At 35.3% G+C, this 26937-nt stretch overlaps 1 protein-coding gene across 3 annotated transcripts in view; it reads right to left on the bottom strand.

Moving 5' to 3' along the window:
• The window catches only part of CHM (CHM Rab escort protein), a 214379-nt gene that overhangs the window by 122645 nt on the left and 64797 nt on the right, over nt 1-26937 (bottom strand). For 2 of the 3 annotated variants that reach the window (XM_081126003.1, XM_081126004.1), the window contains exons 3-5: nt 20840-20912; nt 17723-17847; nt 2487-2874 (exon numbers count right to left, since the gene is read on the bottom strand). In XM_081126003.1, the coding sequence (XP_080982129.1) occupies nt 2487-2874; nt 17723-17847; nt 20840-20912 (586 nt within the window). Of the gene's footprint in view, nt 1-2486; nt 2875-17722; nt 17848-20839; nt 20913-26937 lie in introns of those variants that run through there. The other variant, XM_081126005.1, reaches the window with a different exon arrangement.

Raw genomic sequence — 26937 nt, 5'->3', positions numbered from 1 at the left:
TGATAATCTTGTCTATTAGTCTAAGCAGTATAACACTATAAAGTATTTTGTTTAGCTAGCCTACCCTGAGCTTTAAGATCACTTTTTAATAGGCTGCATACATAGACGTGTTTTGTAAACTAAAGCACCACATGAGACAGAATGCATGTACAAATGTCAAGTAGTTTGGAGATATAAAACTGAACTTTAGGAAAAAGTAGGGCTTGTGGAAGGTATTTTTGGCAATCATTCTAAGCTTAGATATAATAACTGAAACTTTGGAACAGATAAAATTTCCAAGAAGTGACTGATTGGCCCAATATCATGCAATACAATGCTTCCCACACAATAGGTACTCAATAAATGTTCTCTAAATAACTAACATTAAAAAATGATAATAAGCCTCTTGTATTGCTATGGCTGTACATTCTTTAGCTACTCCTGCTTTTGTAGGATGAGTACAGTAAATTATTACTGGTTATTTAAATGAACCCATGAAACTATGCAGAACAAAGTACAATTGCCTTGATACCTCTCAAGATGTTTGTTTTTAATTTTCCCTAAGAGAACCATTATTATGAACCATTCAAACTCATGAAAATACCCAGAAATCTTCTTCAGTCTCCTGAAATATCTTAGCATCTAATAAATTATCTCCCTCTCCACTCTAACCATCATTCATTTTCTTATAGAACTAAATAGTTTCCTATACTAATTCCAAAAATGAAAAACCAATGTCTTCTACCATTTTCCTTTGCAAGATTTATACTGTATTTCAGTTACCCTAAAGGTTGTAGAGACTTTTGTGAACTAGCCTTGATGCTTAACCATTATTTATTTCATTGTTTATTTAAGTAAGGCATTCCATATTCCAAGTCTAATTCAAAACGTAATTTTCGGAACGAAACATATTTGTTACTTGACATCCAGTTGTTTATTTTGTTGTTTTTTGAGATTTCTAGAGTTTATTTATTTTTTAATTTATCTTTATTGTTGAAAATATTACAGATGTCCCCCTTTTCCTCCCATTGACCCTCTCCAACCTGCTCCCATGTCCTCCAGGCCCTCAACTCACTATTGTCTATGTCCATGGGTTATGCACATATGCACGTAAGTTCTTTGGTTAATCTCCTCCCTCCTGCCCCCTCCCTTCTCTCTGAAATACATCAGTCTGTTGCATGATTCAATGTCTCTGGATCTCTTTTGTTCATCAGTTTATTTTGCTCATTAGATACCACATCTAAGTGAGATCATGTGATACTTGTCTTTCTCTGACTGGCTTATTTCATTTAGCATAATACTCTCCAGGTCCCACCATGCTGTCCGAAAGGGTTTTTTGTTTGTGTTTCTTAAAACTAATTCCTGCTCATGAAAACAGGAGGTCTATTAGTGAGCTATGATTAAACTTCCACCCACAAATCAATAGCAAAGGTAACATGGAAAGAAGATGGAGAAAGAGAAAGTACAGAAATACAAAGTAGGAGCAAGGCAGTAGCTAACTCCCACCAGAACAGAATCAGACACGGGGCTATGCGAAAGAAACAGCGGATAGTAAAGAGGTACTCGGATCTTTAGGCATCCAGTTCAAAGAGAGTAGCAGCATGAGGATATGGGATTGTATCAATAAAATGTAAGGAGCATGCAATTAGTTCCTCTCGTTATTCTATAACTTGGAACTTGAAGAGAGCACATTAACTTGAAAAGCCTAGGTTTGCGGGTAGATTGAAGTTATTCACTACCCTCTCCTACTTCTACTTCTTTTCAATGTCTCATTGTTTGTCCTCAACTTATGGGACTTGGTCTCTGTTTCTTTATATTTTCACTCAGCCTTATAGCGTAACTCTTTAAGGCCATTATCCTTTATCTTACTGGTTTTCTATTCTTTTGTACTCAATTGGCCTTGCTTTCTATAAACCCAGTGCAACACTGTACCCTCCTAAGACTCAGACACTGACGTAACATTAGAGTTAAGGATGGAAACATAACCAAAGACAATAGCATTCTTCCCAGCCTCCCTGACCCCACTACAATTAAATAATCCTCTAAAGTCCTCACACCTGAACAAATAATTTTCAAAAATGCATTGTTGTTTTTTTTCAGAATGTTCATTATCACAACGATGTTAAAACAGTTACTATATATATACAGGCTAAAAAAAAGTTCACTTAATAGACTGACTATAAATAACATAAATCTGTAATTAGGATCATTAGAATTTTTCTCTTGATAGAATTCAAATCCATGCAGTAGGAGAATATTAGGGTAGATTTGTGCTCTAGTACGAAAGTATCTTTGCAATACAGTACCAAGCATTTTTAATTTGTTTAACCTGTATTTAAAGATATTTAAGAGTGTAAAAACTGCTGATATTACATTTTTATAAAACAAATGTTCTACACTTCACAGAAAAAAAATTATAAAAATTGTGTTCATTGGCCAAGATGCTATTTTCAATCAACTGAAAGTTAGTATTGTTCTATGACAAGATGGGTTAAATTAGTACTTACTTTTGATACCAAATCGATATTAAATTTCCTGCCTTGTTTAACAATTTGGGAGTAAGTAATCCTATTTTTCTTTGGTTGTTCTGTGATGTCTTCTGCTACAGGCACATTTTCACTTGTTCCCTCTTCTGAAGTTGACAGCACACAAGTTTTATCATCACAATGGTTTCCTTTCTCCCCTGTCACTTCAACATCATTCACTTCGAGGGCACTCCCAGCATCAGGGCTTGGAGTTTGTTCTGTGGGCACTTCACTGCTCACAGTGCTTAATGACTTATCTTCTGTAGGCAGGCAGGCAGAATTTGCAGCTTCTGTGGAGTTTGCAGATGACACTGCAGCGTGATTTTTCTGCAGTGCACCAACTTCTTCGACACCTTCATGGAAATCCTGACTAATGAGAAATTATAATAATAGTCAACACCACATTTCTGATAATTGTACTTGGTCGCAATTTTATATTTTAACTTTTAATGACAATTTTTATTTCCTTACCCCATTGAATCTTATCAAGTTCAAGTTCACTGTATGTTTTGCCTTCTGTGACCCACACATTAAACATTCATCTGCTCAGGTTTCAATACAGTATGAAACATAATTAAAATTTGAAAAACACACAAATATTTCAGGGTTTAGCAGACAGTGTCACATGTACAGTTTTGATAATTCTTTTGCCTTTTATTTTTTTAAATTTTCCTTTTTATTGAATTTATTGGGGTGACACTGGTCAACAAAATTATACATGTTTCAGATGTACAATTCTATAACAATTCTATAACATCATCTGTACACTGTATTGTGTGTTACCACCCCAAGGCAAGTCTCCGTCCATCACCTTTTCTCCCCCTGATACCCTCTTCTATCTTACCGCCCCTCCTCCCCCCAGCAAGCACCACACTGTTGTCCTTGTCCAGGAGTTTTTTTCTCTTTTAAAGCAGGCAGGGGAACTGCTTTTTTCTAAACAAATCAAAATAGTGCTCAAGAACTAACAACGGCTCACACCTGTTAGAATGGCCATTATCAACAAGACAAGAAATAACAAGTGTTGGAGAGGTTGTGGAGAAAAAGGACCCCTCATTCACTGCTGGTGGGCATGTAACCAGGTACAGCCACCAGAGGAAACAGCTGCTCACGAAATTAAAAACAGAGTTACCATATGGCCCAGCAACCCCTCTTCTGGGTATCTACCTAAAAAACGGAAAACATTTATTTATAAATATATGTACTCTTATGTTCACTGCAGCATTATTCAGTGTCCAGACATGGAAACAACTGAAATGTCCTTCAGTAGATGACTGGGTAAAGATGTGCTACATATATACAATGGAATGCTACTCAGCCATAAGAAAAGATGAAATACTGCCACCTGACAACATGGATGGACCTGGAGAATATTATGCTAGTGAAATAAGTCAGTCAGAAAAAGCTAAGAACCATATGATTTCACTCATATGTGGGGATATAAACTGAAACTCATGGACACAGACAACAGTATGGTGGTTACCAGAGGGAAGGGGGAAGGAGGGCAGTAAAGGGTACAAGGGGCCACATATATGGTGACGGAAGATGATTTGACTGTGGGTGGTGGGCACATAATGCAATATACAGATTATGCATCACAGAAATGTACACTTAAAACCTATATAATCTTATTAACGAATATCACCACAATAAATTTAATAAAAAAATAAAATAATGATGGAAATTTTTTTTAAACATCTAAACTCTACTGCATAAAAATCTTCCTGTTCCTGTCTCTAAACCAAATCACATTCTTTACCTACTATCTTCTGGTCTCATCTCACCTACTTCCCAACATGGCATCTCTAATTCTTAATTTATCAACTCTAATCTCCATGTTTTGGTCCATATCATTTGTTTATTCTGGGTTATTCTTTCCACTCCTCATAACATAATTCCCCCATCCCCAAACAATGATGTACTTCAACAAGTCACCCACTCTAAGAAAAAGTTTAAGTTTCACTTTGAAGAAGTTGTCCCTAACCCAAGCACACTCATCATTCTATTACTCCATGCCTCCATAATACACACATGAAGTTTACCTTGTGTTCATTTATCAGTTCCTTTTTAAGTCATTTGGTTGTCCAGGATATGCTTTATCTTCTGAATCATACTTTAATTCTCAAGGGAAGAACCTAGCATCTCTTATTGCACTGTTTTATAACCATGGTATCTAATAAACAAGCAAGGGATGGCAGTGTGTGTGTGTGTGTGTGTGTGTGTGTGTGTGTGTGTGTGTGTGTGTGTGAAACAAATTTATTTGTAGGAAACACAAAAAATTAGGCCAGGAAAAATCAATAAATTGTAAATAAATTGTGCAGTGAAAAAAAAAAGGGCATTATTAAAATTAACACAATAAACACTGCAATAAAAAAAGGGTTAAGTGGAAGAAAATAATATTTTAAATGTCAAGAAATAAAATTCCATGCTATTTTTAATGTTACAATCTAGTAATTTTAATTAAATATAATGAAAAAAAGGACTTGACATTATTAATATTATGACCATACTTTTCAGATCTAGGAAACTATTGTCAGGAAAGCTCTAGTCCTAGATGCATTATTTTTCAGATATTAGGCAACTAGGAATCTCTCAGATTCCCCACCTATAAAATGGAGGTCATTCCATCTTCCTTACTTTTCATGAGGCTGTCATAAGATAATGAGCTACCATATATGAGAAGTAATTTATAAACTCTAAAAGGTTGTACTAACATGAAATTAATCAAATATAAGATATTGTTAAACTCCTCACCGTTAACAGGCAACTCAAAATACGTGCACCTAGGTTTTCTGAGAACACATGTTGAAAGCTCTTTGGCCACATAACCACACAACAGCACCATTGATATTAGTGACATTCAAAATGCAGGAGGATCGCCCAGCCGCACGTGGCTCAGCGGTTGAGCGTCGACCTAGGATCCAGGAGATCGAGGTTCGATTCCCGGTCAGGGCACATGCCCGGGTTTCGGGCTGCAGCCAATCAATGACTCTCTCATGATTGATGTTTCTGTCTCTCTCTCTCTCCCTTCCTCTCTCTGAAATCAATAAAGATATATTTTTTAAAAAATGCAGGAGGATCATATGAAATGCTATTTGTATATTTTCTACAAAATTTTTCATGCTCTGTATTCACTTTTATTATTTTGAAAACTAATAAACCAAAGTGTGTTCCATGAAGGATCTAAAGTAACAACTTTCAGCAAAAGCCCCATGCCTAAAGATTAAACTGAGAAATAATAACATAATTAATTACACTTCACAGATAAGACAGAATATGGCAACTTCTCTTATTACAGACCATGATGATGACACCATGAAAATTGAGCACAGCAATTGATCTAGTCAGTGGCTCTCTACTGTATTCTGAGAAAGGAGACTTTGCACAATGAATAAAATGCACTAAGCAATCTGGAATATATAAGTCAAAATACTTAAATAAAGGTATAAGTGTAAGGAAAGAAATTGTTTTTTGTGAATTTGTTTGACATCCATAAGCTATTAAGTTTTACTGTTCTCAGCATCATAATTTGGTAAAATCTCTAGCACTATGTAAAACATATGCATTAAAAACACAGTAGTGTCCTTACTTTCCATTTAAAAAAGTCACAATAGTATAAAAATTCTTCCAAAATTGAATTTAATATCTACCTAGAAGTTATAAAGACACCAGAAAATTCCAAAACTTAAACTTCACGCCATTCCTAAGTAAGCAAAATTCTGTTCTTCATTTATCTTTCCTCAAATTTAAAACTTTATATTGTGGTAAAAAATTTTCTTAACACAAAATAATTCAACCTTTTGAAGCAAACTTCAGAACAAAATAACAACTCAATTTTATTAATTTAAAATATCTAAAAAGTATAAAAACACATTTGCCAGTTGAAAATGAATGCCACTGGATTATGTGCTCTCAAAGGAATCTTTGAGTTCTAATGGTACTATAATTTTAACATATAAAGGAAAAAAATCTGCCTCATTAGTTTATATAAAAATGTTCAATAAAATAGATTTCACAAATGAAATTTTAACATTATTTATATTGCTAATTTGAATTTCAAAGGGCATTTACAATACAACAATATTTTTGAAATAATTTTACTTAACTGCAACTGCTGAATACTGCTTTGTATAATGCATGTTTTACTAATTGCCAAAAATTATATATAACCTTGATAATTTGGGGGAGTATAAATTCTGATATTATCTAGTATTGCTTATCAATTAATGGTAGTAACAAAAGAACACCTCAAAGTGAATGTGTCTTATTAATGCCTTGTAACAGTCAGCCTTTTAGATGAGTCAAATGAAAAATTACCAGCCAGCTGGTTAATTTATCCAGCACAGGTGTTCACTATTTATTTTTCAGTCATTTGCACCTTTTCTCCCCAGTACAGCTTGCTGAATAAAGAGTATTCCTTTACTCTGATGTATGCACTTTGTTGTAAGGCCATTCATTTCTGACTTACATATTATATGTTATACCGCTACCCAGCTGTTTATTCCTGCAAATAAATGTTTATGATTACTCATAAGAGTTACAAAAATTGCACTATCCAAAAGTTGTTGTTCCAGAAAATAGTAATATAAAAAACCACTATAATCAATTTTGAATTGCTACAACATAATATACTGATAGCTATATTTGACTATTTATTACCAACTTAAAATGTTAACTCATACTGTAGAATATAGCAGAAATATCAACCTCCTGTCACCTTCTCCAAGAACAAAATTTCATAAGGTGGGGTATAGAGCAGGTAGTTGGCTGCCTAATCAGCAACCATTAATTGCCCTCTACCTCCCTGACACAAGAGCTGGAATTTTGTTCCAATATCAGGTAGAAGGTGCCCAGAACTAGGGGATAGATCATGGCTGATCAAAAGCAATTATGGTAATTTTACTAACCTTTGCTAGGCATTGCTTTTGGAGTGATCAGGTTTTGTAGTTTTAGTCACAGACACAAGGAAGAGTCTGGTGGGGGCTCTTGGTAAAAATTCTCTAGTATAATAATAGCAAAAAATGCACACACATGTTAAGAAAAACTCTCCCACTTCTTTCTATTTTTAGAGATTTTTTTTTGTGTGAAAACATATTTGGAATCATGGCAACCATCCTATAACTCTGGACAGAAAACTAAGAGAAATGCAGAGCATGTATCCCAGAATTCCAATGTGATTAAGATGTTCAATTAACAAATTCTCCAATGACCGAACTACTGACATACTCACCTGCTCATGTGCCAACTCTCCTACCCACCTATCCATCTACTTGTTTAAACCACTTTTAGTTGGGTATGTGTCACTTGCAGCCTAAAACAAACTTATCTGCACACAGTATTAAATAATAGCTTTGTCTGATGGAAAAAAATATAAAATTTTAAATTACTATTAGAATAATATGTTTATTTTGGAATCGATGCACTAGAGTTGGTTCATCTGCTCATCTAAGGCTCAAGTGTTCATACTGCTTTAGCATTATTTATGCCAGAAAAAGGAAAACAATGTTCAATATTATGCAAAGAACAGGGCAGAAAAGGCACAAGTTCTTGTCACTGTTTCAGAAAGATAAAATCTCTTCTTACTAAACAAACTACATGGCATTATGCAATTAACAGGCAACAATTTTTTACCTAAGAATTGTCTGAGTTTGTACGACTTAAGTGTGAATTAATGTATTACGCCTTTTCATAGCCTGTTAAACGTTTAGAAGCAGAAACAGTAGATGCTTTCTGCTCTCCCATATAAGCAACAAAAACATCCTGTGGCATACACAGTCACAACAACTAAAAGATACTGGATTCATCCCTTATTTTCCTAACACTGGGAGGTAAGCACTTTAATTCCACATCATACATATGACTACTTTACAGTACTAAGTAGTATTCTAGGGATTTGAAAAAGGAAATCCATTTTAGGTTCTAATCTTTAAATAAAACAGTTTATTCACTTGGTGGAAAAGCTCCCTTGATGTGCACACATGTATTTATCTGTTGCATGAAATACAACATGATACAATGGAAACAACACAAGTTTTTGAGTTAGACAGACATGGAATGAAGTCTGGCTCTTCTACCTATGCCTCCCTGCAACCTTCAGGTTAACTGTAAGTAAAATATAGTGACAACTCATGTGCACTGCCGTGGCACGGATTAAATTAAATTGAATTAAATACAATATGTAAAGCACCAGGTTACAGCAGTTGCCACAAACATAATATCCAATAAATGCTAGACCTTTTACACTTCTTTTCCATAACTCAATAGCATAATTACAAAATTCTCTCAATGAAAAATAATCAATGTATAGCAAAAGTATTTCTGGACCAAACTAAAAATTATTCCACTTATTTCAAGCAGTATTCAGGATAACAAAGCTGTACTATAACAAAATAATGTGGATAATTCTTTAGAGAGTTTGTGATACCTGGACTAAATTTCTATTTTATTATTTACCTTAATTTTGCAATAACCAAAAGTACTAAATTTAAGGTTCAAAAGATCACTAAAACCATTAGGTTGAACACCAGAATTATTTTTGAAAATAAATTAAGTCAACAACAATAAAAAAATAATGTGCTATCATATGTGCTTACATTAGAGTAGGGTATTACTGACTTGCCATGTACTTTGACATAGTTTACAAGTGATAATAATACAAGCTGTTATAAGAATCTGATTATTATTTAACAGGAAAGAAGTGAAGACCAGATAATATAGACATGCCATTTATACAACTTTGCCACAAAGCTGCATTTAACACTAAGTCTATTCCCTGCTAATCAAAGGGGAAAAGGGCTGAAGAAACACAGTTTAGACACATGCCCAGTAAGGTCTGAGTGACGTGGGAAGGCAGTTGTCTGTCAATCACACCTGGGAGCAGGTCAGTGGCCAGAATGGATGTGGCCACTGCAAGCAGGGGAAACCTGAATATTTAAACTTCCAAACAAAGGAAGCTCCCTCTCTTCTCTCTCTGGTGCACTGGGTTCCTGTGACTCCAGTTGCAGGGGGCTGTGCTCCCCTGAGCCCACATGGCTCATCGCCATGTAGAGCTATACACAGTGAACTAATGGACTTTAATTAGTTTGGATGCTGAACTACACCTGGCTGCAACATGGAATGGAAGCTCTGGACACTGGCCTTGATTTTGGCTCTGCTCCAACCCCAGCTGCACCTCTTTCAGGACTTGCTTAAGAGGCAGGGGACTTTGGAACCCGAGGAATGAAACTTAACACATATAAAGCCTTTTTCCGTATCTCATTCTCCCATGGAGGTTTCTGAAATGTTTATTTCAGTGATACCCCAAGAACCTCACTCCCACTCCCACGAGCAAGAAAGGAATTTGATTCACCAGTAACACAAGCAGTGGTGACAGATTTGCACTGATCTACTTGCTTCCCTGCCCTGTACTCCTTGTAATCAAAGATTAAAAATAGGGCTTTGAGTAAAGATGGCAGAGTAGGTAAATGTGGTACTTGCATCTACCCATGACTACATCAAAATTACAACTAAAGTTACAGAACAAACAACACTGAAAACTTGAAATCTAGCTGAACAGAAATCCTACAACTAAGGATATACAGAAGAAGCCACATAAAGACTGGAAGGAGGGGCAAAGATGATGAACAGGCTGGTCTAACACTCATGTGTGGCAGATAACAATCAGGAGGGCTAACTCGGCTGTGGAGGTCCCTACTGAGGGACAAGGGACCCCAATCCCATACCAGGTCCCCCAGCTCAGTGTACTATTGCTGGGAAAAGACCACACAACTCCTGGCCATAAAAATCAGCAGGCATTTTGGCTAAGTGAGACTGAAGGCTGCTGGAGTCCCAGGGGTTCCTCTTAAAGGGTCTGTACACAGACTAACTAGACTCACTAGCTCCGAGCTCCAGCACTGCAGCAGAACCTTGAAAGGCACCAGGGGTATATGGGAAGGAACTGAAATGTCTAGATTCAAGGTAAGGGCTGAAGGGGCAGCTTTCTCCCAAACAGAAGTGATGGTAGAACCACTGTTCTTTTGCTAAGCCCTCCTGCTGCAAGCCCAAGCAAGTGCCATATCTGAGTCTCCATCAACCTGGCTATCGAGGTTTGCACCACACTAGTGATTCCCTGACACCCAGCCCACCCAATCTGCAGGGCCATCAAAGCCATTTCCAGTGGCTTTTCCATACAAATGGCCTATCTTGGCCCATGCTGTGGACTTTCCTAAAATATCTCAAAGCTTCACAACCTCCAAACAAGAAGCATCTGGTCTCAGTGTGCACCATACCTCTTTTTAAATGGCCCCAGGCCCAGCACTAGCAGTAGCCAGCCTTGTTTCACAGCTTAGCCTCTCCTGGATACCTCTACACAAAGCACAAGCAGCAGCCATCTACAGATCTCTAAGTAGCTCATGCTGAGTGGCCCTGGGCAGGACTCAGGTAGCTGCTGACCATGGCCTGCACCTCCCGGGAGGCCCCAGAGGCAGCACCCAGTGGACAGTTTCAGACCATGCCAGAGCATCAGCCAACCACCTCCAGGAGCAACACAGTCAAGGGGTGGATTCAGCAGACACTAGAAGCCTGCTGAAGCCAGTCCTGTTCTGTGGGGCCAGCCCCTTCACAGCAATTGCTCTGCAGCAGTCACAGCTAGTCCTCACAGCCCATCAACCCAAGAGTAAATCCCTCCCAGTGAAGTGTCAACAGCAATCCAGGCTCAAGGACAACAGAAGGGTACACACAGCCCACACTGGGGGCACAGCAGGCGTGCCCAGCTTGGGTGACTGGGGAGGCTACACCACTGGGCCCCATAGGAAATCTACTACATAAGGCCACTCCACCAATACTGGAAAACGGCAGCTCTACCTAACACATGGAAACAACCACAGGGAGGCAGACAAAATGAAAAGACAAGAAACATGTCCCAAATGAAAAAAGAGAATAAAACTACAGAAAAAGAACGTAATAAGATGAAGAAAAACAATCTACCATATGCAGAGTTCAAAACACTGGTTATAAGGATGCTCAATAAACTTAGGGGAAGAGTAGATGAACTTAGAACTTGAACAAAGAGACATGAAACATAAAAATGGAGACAGAAAACATAAAAAAGAACCAGTTAGAAATGAAAAACATAATAACAAAAATGAAGAATACATCACAGGGAATCAAAAGTAGAGTAGATGAAGCAAAGAGGGTCAAATAAACAATTTTGAATATAAAGAAGCAGAAAATATCCAATAAGAACAGCAAAAAAGAAAAAAGAATTTAAAAAAATGAGGATCGTATAAGGAGCCTTTGGGACAACTACAAGTGTGCCAACATTCACATCATAGTGATACCGGAAGGAGAAGACAGAGAGAAGGGAATTGAAATCCTATTTTAAAAAATGAAAAAAACTTCCTTAACCTGGTGAAGAAAACAGACATTTAAGTCCAAGTGCAGACAGTCCCAAACAATATGAACCCAAAGAGGCCTACACCAAGGCACGTTATAATTAAAATGCCAAAGGTTAAAGACAAAGAGAGAATCTTTACAGCAGCAAAAGAAAAGCAGTTAGTTACCTACAAGTGAGCTTCCATAAGACTCCCAGCTGATTTCTCAACAGAAACTCTGCAGGCTAGAAAGGATTGGCAAGAAATATTCAGTGATGCAAGGACCTACAACCAAGATTACTCTACCCAGGAAGGCTATCATTTAGAACAGAGGAAAGATAAAGAAGTACCCAGACAAGAAAAAGCTAAAGGAGTTTATTACCACCAAATCAGCATTAAAAGAAATGTTAAAGGGTCTTCTTTAACAAGAAAAAGAAAAAAGTCGATAAAAAACATGAATAAGATGGCAATAAATACATATCTATCAATAATTACTTTACATGCAAATGGATTAAATGCTCCAATTAAACAACTGAATGGATAAGAAAACAAGACCCTTACATGTGCTGTCTACATGAGACTCACTTCAGATCAAAAGACAAACACAGACTGAAGGGAAAGGAATGGAAAAATATATTTCATAAAAATAGAAACAAACAAAAAAGATGTGCAGTAATACTTATACCAGACAAAATGGACTTTAAAACATAGGCTATAACAAGAGACAAGGAAGGACCTAGCAATTCCATTTCTGGCTATTTACCCAAAAAAGCCTTAAACACTAAATCAAAAAGACATATGTATCTATACATTCATTGCAGTATTATTTACAATAGCTAAGATGTGGAAGAAACATAAGCCTCCATCAACAGATGAAGAGATAGAGAAGTGGTACATATATACAATGAAACATAAGACTCAGTCATAAAAAAGAATGGGATCTTGCTGTCTGCAACAACATGGATGGACCTAGAGGATATTATGCTGAGTAAAATAAGTCAGACAGAGAAAGACAAATACCATATGATTTCACTGATATGCGGACTCTAAAAAACAAAATAAATGAACAAGCAGAACAGAAACAGACTAATAGATCCAGAGAATAGACTAATGGTTGCCAGATAGGAGGGGAGTTGGGGGTGATGATGAAAAGGTTGAAGGAATTAAGAAGTACAAATTAGTAGTGATAGAATAGTCACAGGAATGTAAAGTACAGCTCGGGGAATATAGTTAATATTATTGTAATAATTATGTATAGCTTCAGGTACTAGATTTATCGGGGTGATCACTTGGAAATTATATACATGTCTGCTCACTGGATTGTATACCTGAAGCTTATATATTATTGTATATGAACTGTAATTGATAAATAAAAATTATTTTTAAAATGGGAAGAGATTACAAATAAATGTTTATATAATTTTGTAGTGAATTACTCTTCTATACAAATTGTAAAACTCAGAAAAGATATTGTAAAAATTTATAGATTGGATTGTGTAGTATATGAATATGTATAATATTGATGTCTCTATAAACAAAATAAAAATAGTTAAAGCCAAATAAACATAACAAATAGAAAAATAAGCAATGGAAATTATACTGTGAATGGATAATGCTGTTAAACTTTGTTGTTATTGATTTTCTGAATATTCTTGATCAAATACTTAATATATTTTAGAAAGACTTGGAGACAGTGAGAGGGTCAATGGTTATGTGAGTATATTAAATAACATTTAGAATAAATGAAACCATTTCTAAAGCAAAACAAAATTATTAGGCATGTGAACCATCTTTAATTATTTAAATGCTAAAGGCATTTTTTTTTTCCAAAAACTTGTCCTTAGTATTTTTCCATGACAGATAAATATGCATATTTATTTATAAATGATTTGTAAAAATAGTCAATGTTGTATCTAACTTTATACCTACAGATGCAAAATAAAAATAAAATTCATGAAGACAGAAAGAGATTAAAAATTAAAAGGCTAATGGTTATGACTATAATATTGTTTATGACCAAATGATGTATACTTTATTGTTTCTTGATGGAATATCAAGTGGCATATGTGAGAATAAAACCATAGATTTTGACCTAATAAACACCAACTCTATAAATAACTCATCTGGTCTAAAATGAGAAGACTAGTCATAATATTTCAACATGCATATAGTTATAAAGCTATTTTTACATGATACTTTGGAAATGTATTAAAATATTTTAAATGTTTAAAACAATTTTGTATATATATATAGTGTATCAAGGATTGAAGTTTGACTTCTATCTATTTGCTATCTGATGCAACTAAATTCACTGAACTCTTGTCATGAATGAGCATTAAAGTTTAGAACTTACAGTAATTTGCCATTTGGTCAGATTTTGAATTTGATTTGCACATAATGAGATAGTAGTGCACAATAACAAGATAATTAGCAAGTGAAAGACCCTAAAAGATTGCCTAGCATTAGTGTATAATTACAAAGTCCTCAGGAAGTAATAACAACTTCCTTTCTGGGGAAAAAATAAAATGCTCATTAAGGATAAGTAGAAAACACAATTAACTTGTGCTATATGACTATGGAGAGAAAACACATGACCCTCAATAGAAAATAGACTCTAAAAATAAAAAGCCAATGGAAAGGAAGACATAAAACTGTTTCTCTTTGCAGAAGACATGACTATGTAAAAACCTCAAGGAATCTCCAAAAAAATTCCCAGAGCTAGTAAGTCAGTCCAGCAAGATTTCAGGATAACAATTGTGTTTCTAAATAGCAATAACCAACTTGTGAAATCGAAAATCAAAAAAGCAATACCCACTCACAAATGCAATTGCTCCAAATGAAATTAAATACTTAGGCATACAATTAATAATACATGTACAGAATTGGTATACAAAAAACTATATAATTCTGTACAAGGAAATCAAAGGTGACCTCCATAAATGAAGAGACATACCTTGTTGATGGAGCTCAAGACTCAAAATACTAAAGATGTTAATTCTCCCCAAGCTGATCTATAGTTTTAATGCAATTCCTATAAAAATTCCAGCAATATTTTTTAGACATAGACAAGCTTGTTAAAACATTTATATGGAAAGACAAAAATTCTAGAATAGCTAAAACAATCTTGCAAAGAAGAATAAATTTGAAGGAATCATTCTACCTGATACTCCATCCTAATATATGGCTGCAGTAATGAAGACAGTGTAGTATTGATGTAGAAAATGTCATACAGATGGTCCTGAATACAGAGGCTCAACTTATGATTTTTTACTATGAAGATGCAAAAGCAATATGCATTCAGTAGAAACTATATTTTGAATTTTGATCTTTTCCCAGGTTGGCAATATGCAATATGATACTCCTCGTGATGCTGGGCAGTGGTGTCAAGCCACAGTTCCTAGTCAGTCACATGATCATGAGGGTAAACAACTGATACTCTGCAGTGTACTGTGTTCCCAGCAATTTTTGGATATTGTGTTCTGAGAAAATTTAAGTTAGGTTAGGCTAAGCTATGATGTTCAGTAGGTTAGGTGTATTAAATGAATTTTCAACTTACAATATTTTCAACTTATGATGAGTTTATCAGAATATAACCCCATTGTAACTTGAGGAACACCTGTACATATCAATGGAACAGAATAGATAACCCAGAAATAAACCAATCCAAGTACAGCCAACTGATTTTTGACAAAGATGCAAAAGCAATTCAATGGAGGAGAAACAGACTTTTCAATGAATGGTGCTAAAGCAATTGGATATCCTTTAGGTTAAAATAATAAACATTGCCCCAACCTGGTGGCTGATTTGGTTGGAGGGTCGTCCCATACACCAAAAGGTCACAGGTTCAATTCTGATCATGGCACATACCTAGGTTGTGGATTAAATCCCTGGTCAGGGCTCAAATGGGAGGTTAAACTACAATGATATCACTACACACCTATCAAAATGGCTAAAATAAAAAAGTGACAACACCAAATGCTGGTGAAGATGTGAAGAAAATGAATCACTCATACATTTTTCTGGTGGAAATGTAAAATGGTACATATCCTTTGGAAAACAGTTTGGCAGTTTCTTTTAATACTGAACATGCAGTTACCATATGATCCAGCAATTATAAACTTGGGCACTTATCCCAGAGAAATAAAAAATTATGTTTACACAGAATCCTGTAAACAAATATGCATGGCAGCTTTATTTGTAACAGACAAATTTGGAAATAGTCCAGATGTTCTCCAACGGGTAAATAATTAAACAAACTGTGGTACATCCATACCATGGAATATTACTCAGCAATAAAAAGGAACAAATTATTGATGCATGCAACAACATGGATGAATTTCCAGGTAAGTATGATGAGTGGAAAATGCCAAAGGCAAAAGGTTACATTTGTATAGTTCCATTTACATTCTCAAAAGAACAAAATTATAGAGCTGGAAAGCAGATTAGTGGTTGCCAGGAGTTAGGGATTGGGGAGAGGGTAGGAAGGAGATGAGGTGTGGTTATAAAATGGCAACAGGAGGGATCTTTGTGGTGATGGAACTGTTCTGTTCTGTAAGTTGACTGTGTGATGGACACATAGACCAACATATGTGTTAAAATTATACAGTACACACACACACACACACACACACACAACAGGCCCTATAGCCACAAAATATAACAGCATCAATAAAGCATGTTAAAAAACTGTAACAACGACAAAAAGCCAGAAACTTGTAATATATTTTTCATTATTTACAAAAGGAGATTCACAAAGATTTTGAGATATAGTCCACAAGAATGTCCAGGATTACAACATAGTGATAACTTTACTTCCTCAATTAGAAAATGAGGGAATTTTCTGGGAAACCAAAGCTGATCTCTTAAAATGTTAAAAATTTTATTCTAATCATTTTTAATATTCACCTTTCTAAAATGTGTTTAAAATCCCCCTACACTTGCAAGTGAAGGAGAGAGAACATAATTTAACTTTTACCTAAAGAAAATGCAATATAATTAAGACCATCCATTGTTATACTCTGCTATAATACAATGATGCCCTTGAGGGATCCTCCAGTATGAAAGCCATTTTCCCTTATACTAAAAGGCCAAAGCCTGCTCTCCGCCTACTGATAGGGTCTATTCCTCCTCTGTTAGCCTCTCAACTAGCATCTAAAAAGAGTATATTAAAGCCTAGAGGAAACTTTGGAATCAATTAATCCATTTTAGTTTTACTGAGGATTCTATGAAAAAAAATGCAGCTAATACTGCATTTTGTCTGCCTTATCCTAGCACAGGATAGTTGTGAGAAACAAATAAGATAATGAATTTAAAAGAGCTTTGTAAACTATAAGTCGTTAATGTAAGATATTGTCATTATTATTACTCTCTAAACAGAGAAAACTGAAAGTTACATTTTTTTTATATTTTATTTCATTTTATTTTTTCCATCACCATTTATCCCCTCTATGCCCTCTTCCACCTCCACCCACCCTCCTATCCCCGCCACAATCGCCCCACTGTTGTCCATGTCCATGAGTTTTCTCTCTTTTTTTTCTCTCAATCCCTTCACACACACCTCAAGACCCTCCCCTTACCAGAGCTGCCTGCCTGCTCTCTATCTATGAGCCTGTCTCTATTTTGTTTGGCAGTTCAGTTTGTTCATTCAATTCCACATATGAGTGAAATCATAGGGTACTTGTCCTTCTCTGACTGGCTTGTTTCCCTTAGCATAATGTTCTCCAGGTCTGAAAGTTACATTTTTAAAAAGGCAAACCAGCATATCTATTAGATGTGTAGCAACTAGTGCTATATAATCCTTATTGTTGGCTTCTTCTGAAGAAGTATAAGAAATCATTAACTTAGTTTATCCTAAATAAATAATTTTCATACCTGGCATAACAAAACACTTCCACATGTTGAATGGTTCTGTCCATCTTGCTAAGAGCAATGGCTTCTTCATTTTCAAGGATCTGTTCTTGCCATGCTGAGCTTTCATTCACAAAGTCACTATTTTCCTAAACAAAATAAAAATGAGAAATTTTAATTAATTGAGCAATCTGAACATCTACTCTTCTGAGAAAATTTATACCTTTATAAATTCATGCCTTTCATCCCATCAAAACTCAAAGATGGATATCACTTCAGAGTCACTGAAATGATTCCAGCAGCATAGTGTGCTAACTTTAAAGGAAGGAAAGGAAAACAATGTATAAAATCTATCCTATCAAACGCCAGGTCTGGTTTACAGATTTCTATCATGATATTTAAAATTTTGATGCAGTCATTTGAATTTGGCTGCTTTGACACTGCTAAAAACTAGGACAACTAAACCTCCATCTGCTGAGAATCAAGCTTATCTGTTCTAATTACTTGCTAATAATAAAGTTTTTATATTTTGTTGTCAAAACAGCAGGTTCAAAATTACTTCATTCTACTTACCCTTAGATCTCTGAAGGTTGATCACTAGCCATGTCAAATTTAGAATATATGTAAAAGCTTTTGAAAAATACTCAGCCCAACACAACTAACTTTAGGAATCAACAATAATAATAAACCCCTTGATATTTTATATTTAGAAAGACAATAAAAATAAGAAAGTACAATAAAGTATGTAAACTATCACTAAGAATTGAAAGTGATCCTTAAAAATTTCCAATAATTCCTACTTATATTTTATGGAGAAAATTATAACAATATTTTAATATTGGATTTTTGAAGATGTCAATATATATCTTTCCCAAATGTCAAGGATCAAAATTTTTTAAAAAATATGTCTTCATTGATTTCAGAGAGAGGAAGGGAGAGAGAGAGGGAAAGAAATATCGATAATGAGAGAAAGTAATTTTTCAGCTGCCTCCTGCACACCCCCTACTGGGGATCGAGCCCGCAACCTGGAGATGTGCCCTGACCAGGAATCGAACCTCAGTCTCCTGGATCATAGGTCGATACTCAACCGCTGAGCCACGCTTGCTGGGCTAGGATCAATTTTTAATCTGTTTTAAATTTTCAATCTAGTTGATAACCATCTCTCAGAGAAAAAAGTTTAAAGATGTATTATATACATCCAGAGAACTAGTAGTGAAATATAACTACAATATCCTTTCTTTTAAGTAAATTCACCTCAGAAAATTTTTAAACTTACAGATTTGATAAAGTAGGGCAATAGTTATTTTTAAAAGTTTCATTGTCTTACAGTATGATAGTTACCAGAGGGAAAGGGGGGTAGGGAGGGGGTCAAATATATGGTGATGGAAGATTATTTGACTTTGGGTGGTGGGTACATAATGCAGTATTCAGATCATATATCATAGAAATGTACACTTGATATCTATGTAATCTTATTAACCAATGTCACCCCAATAAATTTAATTTAAAAAGCCTCATTATCTTGAACTTAACATTTTAAAATGAAGAAAAACAGAGGCAGACAGCTCTTATAATCAAGTGTAATTATTACATAGTATTAAACATCTCAACATAAGTAGAAAGAGGAGGTGAAGTACAGGAACTTTGAATGTGTAGACATGGGGTTACCAGCCTCAAAAAGAACTGTGGACCAGTGACAGAGAGTGAAAGGGAAAGGATACAGTGATTGAGTCAAGATACGAAAGTAAATGAACTATTAAAATAAATGTCTACAAAACTATTTTTATTTTAATAAACCTAACCCATTACCAAAATTTATTTTTTTAAATCCCTTCACTCACCAAAAGTTTTCCATTCAGACAACGGATGTATTTTGTTGTTGTTCTGAGAATCTAGATTTAATTTTTCATGGAAGTATGGAAGTACTAAATATTCGTCAATATCAGGAGACCCTCACATATACCTCCCAAGAATAAGGCTCAAAAAAGGGTTTCTGATAAACATAAATATATGAATATTTAAGGCATATAGATAAAACATTTTAATGTCTACTTATAACATTTACTTCCTTGATTTATACATAGTTTGAATTACATAAAATGCTACTTTACAAATATTGCTTGTTTCTCCACACTCTCATTTCTATGCAACGATATTATTCAAACTGAATCTTCATTGAATCTTCAACATCAATGTCTTTGTCATCACTAGAAGCACTTTTTGAGTCATGAGCACCATAAAATTAATCAGTATAACTACAATGCTTAGTGTGGTGCTTAGCACATGGTAATTGCTTAATAAGTCTTAGCTATATTACTTTAACTAACTAACTGAATTTAATTTTCTAGAGCATAGCATCCTCCTTTCTGAACTGCCTAAATTCTTTTGAGATATAGCAATTTCTGATTCCATCATTACATGATATGATGCTCTCAGTAGGAATTGCATTTCAAGCCACATATATCATTTATATAAAATTGGGACAGTTTTTTTTAAATAAATCCATCTCTAAAAAATTGGTAAACTCCATGACATACTCAACCGCCTCCATTACTATGCTTTATATAAGCTCTAAAAAAATTCTTTACAATGATATAGAACAGTTAGATTAGTGAGACCCTACTCTTGGGGGAAAAAATACTAAATTTATATTAAATTTTTCCTTGATTTTTGTGTTTACTGATTCTGTCAAGTGACTTCTATAATTATGCAAAACCACAAACAACTGACATCATTTCAAATGACTGTATCTTCCCCATATAGTGTTGTTGTTGTTTTCAAAATATACTAACTGAAAGAACAACTAATATAAGTAAGATTTTATAAGAACTGAAATTTTTTTTCTGAAACACTATTTTGTGGGGGGAAAACTTGCCTTATATTTGGGCATATAGAATAATTGCAAAATGGTATCAAGTTTATAAAATTTATTCTTCAGCCAACATATCTATTTATATTTAAACAGTAACATTTATGTTTTGAAGGCATTGGAAAAACATTAGCTGAAATGGTGACTGCATGATTTTTGTTAAGTAAATAAAAATGAGGTATTAATCCTATCTTACAGATGAAGCCAAGGGTTTTCTTCAATTATGTGACACATATAAAAAATTTGATTAAAAAATTAGATAAGAACTTTACCTGATATTCCTTTATCCAGGACAACAATCCTGAAAAGCTAAAACTGGCCCAGTTTCCTCCATAGTAGCTTCTTCTGTAACAATAAAAAATAAGAGTAAAGTAAAAAGTATACAAATCTAGTCACCAATCTTCATCAACAAACCACCACTGACCCTTCAACTCATTCCATTTTCAATACTGCTACCTCAAAGCTCAAAAGCACACATAATTGGGATGTTGCAATTAGAGGAAATAGTAGGCTAAAAAAAAACAGAAGTGGGCCTCTTGGATCCCAAAGATAACTTTTCACTGTCTGAGTTAAAAATCTCTTTGGCCTCTTTGGAGATTTCTCCACTGCTAATGTGATTGTTAAAAGCCTGATATGGGCCCTCAGCAGATAAACATGAACAAATCTAACTCTTGGGTTAACAAAAATGGCTGGGAAAGAAACCTGGTAGCTCTCCATGAAAGCCGCAGGAGAAACTGCTAGGTTTTCCATAAGCAGTTAAATATCTACTGCCTCCGCCACCACCAAACCCATCTCTCACAAAAAGTGTGTGTATATGTAACATATGCGTGCATGCACACACATTCATAATTGGCTACTGTAAATCAAGCAGTATGCCCTGTGCCATTCTTAGCCTTCAGGACCAAAAATAAAGGTAGATCTCAGGACACAGTGTATCACATCAAAATTTGTGGAAAGTATAACAAGAATAATACTCCCACTTCTAACTAATTGAACTATTATTCTTCATTCCACAGTCCTGTGAATATCAATGTTTTAGCGAAACCCACAGGTCTTCTAACAAGGAGTATAACCTTATAGACACTGGACTTCTGATTAACTTCCTTAAGTAAGAGATTTTTGGCAACCAGAAGTCTCTAATTCTGCACTAGATACTGGGCTTCCCAAACCTTGCAAAATTCTTCATGTTTACTGTTTCTTTGCATAATGAGCCCCAAAGTACACTCAGTCCCACCTATAGCAGGATCCACTCTGGATCTGTGGTGGTTAAGATTCTTGGTATTGTTTTTATTTTCATTTTTGGTTCTCTTTATCTTTCTCTAACGAAATAAAAATATATAAAAGCTCTTTTAAAAATTAAACAAAATTAAAATCTTTAATATGATATCCAAAATTACTCAACCATAATGCTACTGGATATCCTCTCAAATTTTTGATATACTTCTCCTCAATCAACTGTTGACATGGATGTGAAGAATAGTCAGCTTTTATTATATTTTCTTGTCTATGTCTAATATTCGAGTGATTTTTAAAAAGATTATATAGGTTTCAAGTGTACATTTTTGATACATGATCTTCATATTGTATTGTGAGTCCACCACTCAAAGTCAAATAATCTTTTATCACCATATATTTGACTCCCTTAACCCTTTTACTTCACAATCTCTCCAAGACTTGTTATTACTTGTCTTGTTGATAATAGCAATTCAAGCAAGTGTGAGGTGGAATCTCACTGTAGTTTTGATTTTCATTTCCCTAATAGCTAGAGAAGTTGAGCATCTTTTCATATATTTGTTGGTCATTTGTATGCCTTCTAGGGAGAAGTGTCTACTCAGGTCCTCCTCCCTTTTTTAACTGAACTGTTTGTTTAGTTGGTGTTAAGATGTATGAGTTCTTTACATATTTTAGATATTAACCCCTTGTCAGAGCTGTTGTTTGCAAATAACTTCTGACATTCAGTTGGTTGCCTCTTTGTCTTCTGGTGGTTTATTTTGCTGCAAGGGAAAGCACTGGGATTTCATAGATTTGGAACCCAATCACCCACCACATTCCCCAGCAGGGCTGGTCCCCTAAGACCAAAGCGACCAAAATACAGAGAAGATGCCCACCTTCCCAGGGAATACAGGCCATTTTCCACCACCCGGCAGAGATCTGAAAAGCCAGAGGAGGGAAAGAGAGATAAAATCTTTGTGATTCAGCGCCAACTACTGGAAAATGATAGAGGGACTAGTTCTTATCAATCTACCAGAGAAATACATATAGATACCTAGACAGAGAAGGAATCCATCAAATGAATAATGAAAGTAATGAGGCAGCTCAGAAAGAAAACAAAAAATTTCCAAAAAATAAACAAATACATGGTAATATGATTCAAATGACAGAGACTTTAAGAATGCAGTTCTGAAAAAAACACAATGACATACAAGAAAACACAGTTCAAAGAACAAATAAATAAAATCAACAACAAAAAAAGAGTGCATTACTAAAAAGACTGAAACTTTAAAAAAGAACCCAACAGAAATTCCACAGATGAAGAACTCAATAAAGAGGATCAAGAATGAACTAGCTAGCTTAGAAAACACAGATGATCAGATGGAGGAAAAAACTAGTGATATCAAAGATAGAAATCTAGAAATGATGCAAAGGGAAGATGAGAAAGACTTGAGCATTAAAAAAAAGTGAAAGAGCTCTATAAGAACTGAGTCCAACAGAAAGAGCAATATAATAATAATAGGCATACCAGTAGAAGAAGAGAGGTAAAAGGAAAAAGAGAGCCTATTCAAGCAAATATTGGATAAGAACTTCCCAAACCTAAGGAAAGAGCTAGATCCTCGAATCCAAGAAGCAAATAGAACACCTAATTACCTCAATCTAAAAAGGCATTCTCCAAAGCACATTGTATTACAACTGTCAAAAATTCATGACAAATAAAGTATTCTCAAGGCAGCCAGGGAAAAGAAGAAAGCAACATATAAAAGAAAATCCATTTCTTTATCAACTTCTCATAAGAAATCTACAAGCTACAAGAGTGGAAACAAATATTCAAACTACTGAAAGAGAGAAATTATCAGCCAAGAATAATATGTTCAGCAAAGTTATCCTTTAGACATGAAGGAGAAATAAAGATTTTTCCAGACATATGACTGCTGAGGGAATGTGCCCTGGCTGATGTGGCTCAGTTGGTTAGAGCACAGCCCCATACACCTAAAGGTCATGAGTTCGATTCTCAGTCGGGGCAATACTCAGGTTATGGGTTCCATGCCCAGTCAGGGTGCATGCAGAACACAACCAATCGATATTTCACTCTGACATCAATGTTTCTCTCTCTATCTCTCTTCCTCTCCCATCCTCTCTATTTAAAATCAGTAAAAGCATGTCCTCAAGTGAGGATTAAAAAAAAAAAGCTGACAGAATTTACCACCAGAAGACCTCCATTGTCGGAAACACTCAAAGGAATTTGAAACAAAGAGCAAAAGATCACCAAACTGCAACTAAGATCACGAACAAACTCATAGTGTAAATAGGAATAATTTGTGGCAACAAAAACATAAAAGGGGAGGGGGGAAAAGGTCTGAATTTGCAAAGTGGGATGGAGATTAGATGCATTCAAAAGAAAAAGAACTACAGAATATATGAAACTTTGTTTTAGATAAACCTAATGGTAACCACACACACATAAAAAAATCAAAAGTGAGACACCTAAGTTAAAAGCAGAGGAAACAAGAAAAAAGTATAAAATACCACGAAACAAAAAGAACAGACAAAATCACAAAGGAAAAGAAACAATGGAGGCACAGAGCTACCAGAAAACAAAAGATAAAATGGCTATAGGAAATCCTTGTACATTAATAATCACCTTAAATGTACATGGACTGAATTCATCAATAAAAAGGCACAGATTAACAGATTGGAACAAAAACACAAAACCCAACCATATGCTGCCTTCAAGAAACACATGTAAGCTGCAAGGAAAAATACAGACTCGAAGTGAAAGGGTGGAAAATTATTCTCCTACCAAATAGAATAGTTAGCTTTTAGGCTCAAGTATTTTATCAACAATCACTGCTTTACTCTAATAGAAAAAAAAAAAAAATGGTTAAATTGAACACCTGTGAAAGTAGGTATATTAATAAAAATCACTACTTCACTTATAAACTGATAGTTCTCTTGGGGATAATGCAAATTCATACTGTCAAAATCCTCAGTGGACTTTAAATTTAGATAGAATGTCAGCTATTCTAACAATTCCAGATGGCCACCCTTTGCTAACATGATGGACTCAGGAAGCCTAGAAGCTGTGATACTTTCAATCAGGGAGAACAGTGGAAGGAGAAGGTGGGCAATAGCTAGAAGTATAGAGAAAAGGAAGGAAGAAAAAGAGAGGGATGTTAAAATTAGTGGTTTGCCAATAGTAATGTATACCCTCTTCTCCTGTGCCTGACAATAATACATTTCTGCCACCCTTCCCATAGTTGAAATAAAAGATTCAACAAAATTGGAATATATCTTGGGGGTTGGGGGGAAAAAAAACCTAAAACCACTAACCTTACATATTTTGTTGAGATATTTAGATTCTGTTAGCCACCATAAGGTCATAAGTAAGCAGCTCTGACATTTGGATAAAAGCTTCAAGATCTAAGTAAATTTTTTTAAATGGATACACCAATTTGTAAGTAACAAATATACATCCTAAATGTGACATTAGGGGTAGACAAAGGTTCCTCAGACATGACACAAAAAGTAATAAAAACTACTGATAAATCAGAATCAATCAAAATAGAAAAATTCTCAACAAAATATATCATTTAAAAAATAAACAGGTTAAGCATAAACTAGGAGAAAGTATTTGTAAAACATATCTGACAAAGGACTGCTCTCTAGGACATATAAAGAACTCAACTTAATAAAAAGACAAATAATCAGATCTTAAAATGGGCAAAGGATTTGAACATATTTCACAAAGTAAGATAGATGTGATTAATGAGCACATGAAAAGGGGCACAATATCTTTAGTCATTAGATAAGTATGTATTAAATTAGCAATAAAAATGAGCACAGCCCAGCTGAGCGGTTGAACATCAACCTAGGATCTGGCAGGTCGTGATTCGATTCCCGGTTGGGGCACATGCCCGGATTGCAGGCTTGATTCCCAGTCCGGGCACGCTGGAGGCAGCCCATCAATGATGACTCTCATCACTGAAGTTTCAACTCTCTCTCTCCCTCTCCCTTCCTCTCTCTCCGAGATCAATGGAGATATATTTGAAAAAAATAAATGAGCACAATGAGATACCACTACACATCCACCAGAATAGTCAAATTTAAAAAGACTAACAATAGCAGGCATTGGTGTGAATGACCAGAATGCTCACACATTTTGGTGGGAGTGTAAATTGGTGCACTTTGGAAAAATGTCTGGCAGTTGTTTACAAAATTAAACATATACTTACCCTATGGCCCAGTAATTCCATTCCTATGTATTTACATACAAGAAAAGTATAGCACTTTTATTCATTAATAGCTCCAAATTGGTAACAATTCAAGTATCCATCAATAGGAAAGGAATAAATAAGCTGTGGTATATCCATAGGATGGACACTATTCACCAATGAAAGAGAATAAACTATTGATGCATGGAATAACATAGATGAATCCCAAAAACATTATCCTAAGTGAAAGAAGTTTTACCCCAAAAGAGTACATTTGGCAAAATTCCATTCATATTAAGTTCTAAAACAAGGTAAATTAATTAATATATGATGACAAATATCCCAAGAGTGACTGCCTTTGAAGGTCGGAATAAGGACAGGACTTGACTTTGAAGAGGCATGAGGGAACTTTCTGCAGTGATTGCAATGTTATTTATCTTGATAAAGTTCTTAGTTACACTAGTGCATGCATTTGTGTACTTACTACACAGTACACTTAAGATCTGTGCATGTCACTGCACATAATTTTATCTTGAAAAAAAGAACCACAAACATCAGAGGAATGGCAGCATGAGAAAACTCCTTGGCCTCTCCCCATGAAATTTGAACAAGTTAACCAACTATAATTCAACAAAGAATATCCTACTCAATATAGAGGCACACCTGAGAGACCCCCACATTGAAACATCTAAAGGTGGGCAACAGAGAATAACCAGGGAGAGAAGGAAGGAAAGCTCAGACAGCTCTCAGATGCAGCGCTGCAGCCAGCAGCTCAAAGCATGGCCAGGAGAGAGGAGGAAGCTGGTGGTAGCAGGCGCTTCCTTCAGCTGGCCAGGATGAACAAAGAGCTGCGGGGAGAAGGATAGTAGGGCATGAGGAGAGAACAGGGACTGAGCAAGCAGACGCCTGACAGGGTGTGGGGTTCAGCCAAGCGGATATCCACA

Source organism: Miniopterus schreibersii, assembly GCF_964146895.1.
Source record: "Miniopterus schreibersii genome assembly, chromosome: X".
Lineage (NCBI taxonomy): Eukaryota > Metazoa > Chordata > Mammalia > Chiroptera > Miniopteridae > Miniopterus > Miniopterus schreibersii.
This window is presented reverse-complemented; position numbering and strand designations above follow the sequence as displayed.